Source organism: Scardinius erythrophthalmus (assembly GCF_964197995.2).
Source record: "Scardinius erythrophthalmus genome assembly, chromosome: 1".
NCBI lineage: Eukaryota > Metazoa > Chordata > Actinopteri > Cypriniformes > Leuciscidae > Scardinius > Scardinius erythrophthalmus.
The window spans coordinates 10316966-10323209 of NC_138221.1; the positions used below are offsets into that span (position 1 = coordinate 10316966).

The 6244-nt window shown below is 38.3% G+C and overlaps 1 protein-coding gene across 1 annotated transcript; it reads right to left on the reverse strand.

Moving 5' to 3' along the window:
- Positions 1 to 893: 893 nt before the first annotated feature.
- LOC308702571 (cephalotoxin-like protein) lies at positions 894 to 5815 on the reverse strand. The gene is made up of 2 exons (XM_081385530.1): positions 5689 to 5815; positions 894 to 3187 (listed from the first exon to the last, which is right to left on the reverse strand). Exon 2 carries the CDS (start codon positions 3183 to 3185, stop codon positions 1524 to 1526), a length of 1662 nt encoding a protein of 553 aa, XP_081241656.1. The 5' UTR covers positions 3186 to 3187; positions 5689 to 5815; the 3' UTR covers positions 894 to 1523.
- Between the last annotated feature and the right edge of the window lie 429 nt (positions 5816 to 6244).

Consider the following 6244-nt stretch of genomic DNA (forward strand, 5'->3'; position numbering starts at 1 on the left):
ACATCAAACTTGACCTTTTCAACGTAATTGCGTATTACGTGACGTCACGAACGCGCATCACAGAACAGAGCAAGGCGAACATTTGTGCTTATAAAACTTAAACTTTTTTATTTATTTTTTAAATGACCGATCGTTTCGCTAGATAAGACCCTTATTCATCGTCTGGTATCGTTTAAAGCCCTTTGAAGCCGCACTGAAACTGTCATTTGGACCTTGAACCATTTGGGTCCCAATGGAATCCATAATATGTGGAAAAATCCAGGAATGTTTTCATCAAAAACCTTAATTTCTTTTCGACTGAAGAAAGAAAGACATGGACATCTTGGATGACATGGGGGTGAGTAAATTATCAGCAAAAGTTTTTTTAAAAGTGAACTTCTCCTTTAAGAAGGTTTTGGGAAACCCAGCCCTAGCCTTTATGATATCTATGATAGCAGCTGGTAGCATGCAGCTAAAGACACAGGGTAGCATTAGCATATAGCAGCTGGTAGCATGCAGCTAGTGACTCTAACTGCTGCTGAAGATTAGTCCTGTAGGGTTACATTACAGCTGGGTTCTTGTTTAATACTGGACCAGTTTCACAGATAGTTGTTCACATCAGACACTCAGACACAGAAACATGGAGACATAGAGTCCAGGTTGAAGATAAACCCCGAAGTTACCTTTTAAAGTCTAGAACAACAAAGGAAAAAAGACCAAACATTCATTTAAAATATGGAAGGTGGTCGTCAATTCTCACTGTAGTTTGTGCGTTGTATTCAAACAAATCACACGTTTAGTTACAAAAAAACAAAAACAAGGAGCGAGTCTTTAGTAATTAATTATTTTATTAGATTAGATTAGATTCAACTTTATTGTCATTGTGCAGAGTACAAGTACAAAGACAACGAAATGAAGTAGGCTACATCTTTTATTTGTTTCTTGTCACATTATCTCCATCTGGTGGTCAGATCAAGAACAACAGAGTTACACTGAGCTGAAACAGACTGCAGCAACTTAACTGTTATAATGTTACTTTAATAACTTTCATTATTCATATTTGATTATTTTCAGGACCTTCAAGCTTTTAATGAATCAAAATAAACAACTTAGATGATGGTTTAAAACTGAAATAAACTTTGTAGTCGGATTAAAATGGGGCTTTAATGATCAGATTATGTTTAATAATGGTGTATTTCCTGTATAGTGAAATGTATAGTATATAGTATATAGTACATAGTATATAGTATAGTATAGTGACTGTTTGGGTCGTGCGGATCAGCTGGAGACATTCAGGGAAATCATCCTCCAGCTTTCTAAAGAAACAACTCATCTCTGACACTGACATGCTTCACCGTTGGGAGGAGGTTTTACAGACTAGATTTGTTGCCTAAACATAATTGAGTCTTTAATGAGCATTGTTTACTTGTTCTTCCTTCATGGTGCCATTCTCAGATGCTCAGCCAGTTGATGTGTGTTCAGTTTGTCCGTTGGCAGTAAGTCATCGTTCCTGTTGTCCGTCAGCGGTCTGCAGATATCTCCAACTAGCCACGACATTTGTGGTTGAGGATGCTGAGAATCTCCTTGAGTTGGACCTCCATCGTTTTCATTTTGGTGTCAATGGTGCTGATATCAGGTACAACTGATATATCAACCGCTATAGCGGTGCCAATGGGGGTTCTCTCTTCACATCTCTCACCATAGTAACCATCTGGACACTCACACATCCATTCATTGGAGTCCAGCAGCCGACTGCACCTTCCATTGTTGCTGCATGTATTACTTTGGCAGACAGGCAATCTCTGGGAGTAATAGATGGAAATCTTTCTTGTACTTCGACCCCACCAACAGTCATTTTGGTGAAAGGGTTCTGGAGCCACAGCAAACTCTTCCTCATAGGCAGCATGTGTCGCTTTAGCATATTCAGTGAAGTGGTAATGTAACAGATAACGATGTGGTCTATTATCTGGATCAGACAAAGAATACCTACAGCTATGTACTTTGTCCTTAATTTCACACTCTTTGTCTTTAAAGCAATCATTGGCTGCTTCTCTAACTGGTGTTTCATCGATTTCTTTTGGTATCAGAGTGTATCCCACAGCGACGGTGATCGTGTCCTCTGTAATCTTAGTCAGATCATATAGTATGTAATAATCAGCCTGGTCTGTGTTGTACACCAGCACCACCCAATTGTACCAGGTGTACTTCTTATCCAGAAACTCTTTTACCTTATCAGCGATGGCTTTTTTGTTGTCAGTACTGAGTCCTTTCCTGATCTCCACCACGTCTTCCTTCACATACTGCATGTGGTTGGTCAGGCAGTATTCCAGAGCTGATTTCTGAGCCTCATAGACGTTCTTGAACATCTGGGTGTGTTTGGCTTCTATACCTGATGAATCCAACCCGACCAATTTCCAGTAGAACTGGTTTAGCACCATCCCCTTCCACAGCAAACTGCTGAAATAGACGTTATATTTACCGATATCTTGAAAGTCACATTTAAACTTCTTCCTCAGCAGTTCGTTGAGGTTTCCACTGAGAGACGTGTCTTTGACCGTCAGGTAATGGTAGAGGTTGGCCACACTGGCTTCAGTTCCCGTGTTTTCGTAGTAGTTGACGAATATCTCTGCCAGTCGGAGTTTCTGCTCTTTATTTTGTACCAACTGACTGTTCTGACGAAGGTCATTGAACTTCTTCCAGGCGTTGAGGATGCGGAGCTCGTCTTGAGAGTAGACGCTGGCGTAGTTAAACCATTCTACGTCTGTTGCCAGGTTGGAGATCTGGATGGAGATAGAGTCCAACTTCCTGTTCACTTCTTCAAACCCTTTCTGCACCGCGTTCAGCACCGGGTCATCCTGAGGGATGAAGATCAAGATTATGTTGACAACAGAGGCAACCAGACCTCCGACGCCAGGCGCCAAGCTGGCGACATTGGCGAGACTCTTCATGACATCTGTCAACTTTTTGGTATCACTCTTTTCAATCGCTTCAAAACTGTCTTTGACGACAGCGAGGATGCCATTTGCCACTGTCAACGATCTATCCCATTTCTCTCTGTTTTCAAAAGGCTGATCTCTCTTCACCCTGTAGGGTGGTGAGATGACGGAGGATGGGGGGTCATGTGACCGAGCTGAGGATGTCGTCCAGTAGAGAAGAAGGATCAATGAGGCCAACAGCATGGAGGCGGACAGCCGAGAGAACGCCATGACTGCAACACAGACAACACAACATGGAATCATGAGATAAGATAAACTTTATCTTGTCTGTAGGAAATTTGTCTTAGGCAAAATTGCTGGCAACAGGTACATACAAACCCATTCATAACTTATCATTTCATTCAGTTTGTACAAGTGACAGTACAATTGATGACAGTATATAACAAGACACCAATGTACTTTAGGACATAAAAATACAATTAAATAGAAAAAAAAATACAAGAGACCGTCCAATATTTGAGAGGATATTGCACATGCCCTTATTTATATTGTACGTATTGTAGGTAATGTACGTATTGCACTTACCCTACTATAACATAAATTACACATAGTAAATAAATTGCACATGGTAAGTAATTGACACAGGTTAAAATAAACATCTCTAATAATAAAAGTCAGCACAGTGTTACAGTGATGAGGACTCATGTTCTAAACGCTGCATGTTCAAGACTCACAACGCAACAATCCCATCTACTTCAGGGGAAATACAGGTTTCACTGCAAGAAAGTGGAGTGAATGCTTCAAGATCCACAATAAGGAGGCACCTAAACAACAGTAGGTCGGGTTGCCAGAAAAAGTCATTACTGCGCAATACAATATGCTAAACAGCACCTGGACAAGCCCATGAACTTCTGGAACATAGGGCCCTATTTTAACGATCTGGAATGCAAGTGTCAAGCGCAAAGTGCAAGTAACTTTTTGGGCGGATCTCGGTGCTGTTGCTATTTAACCGGCGGGATAAATGACTCTTGCGCTTGACGCAAATCCAAAATGGGTTGGTCTGAAGTAGGCTCATTATTCATAGGTGTAGTTTGGGTGTAACAGGAAACAAACCAATAAGAGCGTCATATCACATTCCCTTTAAGAGCATGATGAATGAGGTGCGCTTGTTCCATGGCGCAATACTATTATAACGGCGCATTTACCAGACGCGCTTCAGAATCGGTTCACAGCCGAGGAGATCGATGTTCTCGTCAGGGCCGTAAAAGAAAGAGAAGTGACATTGGGGATGGGACAAACCCAACCAATAGCTTCGGTTAAACATGCATATAATAATTTGGGTAAATGTGTAAGCTTTGTGCCTATTTTTCCCATCGTCATGGACACAACAAATGATTTCCCTCGTGTTTTAATATTTTTCCTTATAATAATGTATCATTTGCAAAAAGGAAAATGCATCTGTGTAGATGAGAGAATCATCTACAGTGTATGTGCGTTGTTCACACTCTGTATTATGGCCAAGCATGCGCGCTTAAAATAGCATCTGAATGTACGTGCAACGTGCCACTGACTTTAGACTAGTTTTTTTCTGGTCAGTGGCGCAATTGTTTATTTGCGAAGAACCTTTTGGGATGGGAATGATTGTTCCAGGCATTAGTCAAACCCCTCAGGCGTAAACAAGGATACAGTTATTGTTTAGAAACAAATTTAGATTTCAATTGTAAAACGCATTGAAATATAAATGAATGGTCTTAAAAAATTTAATCTGGCAAGTGACCATGGTATAAGCGGGTTAATGCCCTCCGAGGTGTCCGACTAAGGAGAGACCAGAACCGTTTATAAATGTAGATAGATAGTTAATACTCTGTCAATGTTAAGAATTGTTTGGTAAATAAATATAATTTGAATAGCTTTACAACTAATGCTTATTGAAAGTATTCTGTTCACAGATGTAAAGTACAACACATTACTATTAGGCTCCTCTCATAGGCTATATTACATTTTATTTTCAAATATTATGTAGAAAGCTGACACTTGTAGTTGAGTTCATAGAGCAGGGGCTGGTGATAAAAATGTCAACAATAAGTTGTACTGGATTATACTGTATGTAGCCTGAAAAATACATTTCAACTGCATAGTGCACACAGTATTTATTATAGACAAAACACATTTAAAATACATTAACACATTGATTTTGGACAACAATTTTGGAGTTGAAATTAAAATCAATTATTTTCCATGTTTTCCATTAAAATTGTTATTTTATTTAATATATATTAGTCAATACATCAAAATAAATGTCCTTTAATAACTTTAAAACACTATACAATTATTAAAAATGTATGTTTAAGTAAAACTTTAGTAGACATTATTACAAAGTGCATTTTTAAAAAGTGTACTTAAGTTTGTTAAGAAATATTGTGATATATAAAGAAATATAAAGTGTACTTTAAACTTAATTAGATATTATTACAAAGTGCATTTTTAAAAATGCACTTAAGTGTGTTTATAAATATTGTCATGGAAGTATATTCCATTTAAGTACACTTAAGTGGTCTTTAATTTTAATTTTATTATATTATCTGCAAGTGCACTTTTCAAAAAGTATACTTTTATTATTTTAAGCACACAAAAAGTGCGCTTTCAATACAATTAAGCACACTTCTTTTTCACAAGGGGATTACTGTTTGAACCTCTTTTACAAAAAAAAGTTTCACCCAGCAATGTACATTTTACTAAAATATTAAAAAAGCTTGTTTGAATTGATACTCACAGGCTGCAGTCTATAGTCTGGGATAGTAAACCTCCGGCCTGTATTACGATGCACCTTCACAAAGTCCAAGCGAATGCAGAGAGGCTTGATCTTGGTATCACGACACTGGCTTTAAAATGTCCCGCTCAACAGGCTTTGGTCCTGCTTTGGCTTTATTGTTGAGCACTTGCAAATCTACATGTGACGTTTTCAGTGAGCAGCCAATCGTGTGACACGTGAAGAGCTTCATAGTGATATACTTCTGTGATGAAGATTAAGAGATAATAACCAAACGGTAGAAATAATTTAAACACACTTTATTGGGAACAGGCAACACTAATGCTGTATATGAAAGATTCAGAGAGTTGCTGGAAGAAAACAACAAAATGTGTCATTACTAAAGTGTATTAATATCAGTCCATAACAAGGGTAAAAGAGAACAAATTGAATTAATTAAAACTATATGACTATAATATTTTATGACTCTCGTGTATATAAACATCAGTGACCTCCAGGTTTTCTCTAAAACTGTTTTGACTGTGAAGTGCTACTCTTATAGTGTGAAGCTACCAGAGAC

Coding starts and splice junctions, on each gene's coding strand:
- LOC308702571 (XM_081385530.1), bottom strand. CDS start 3,185: ATGGCGTTCTCTCGGCTGTCCGCCTCCATGCTGTTGGCCTCATTGATC.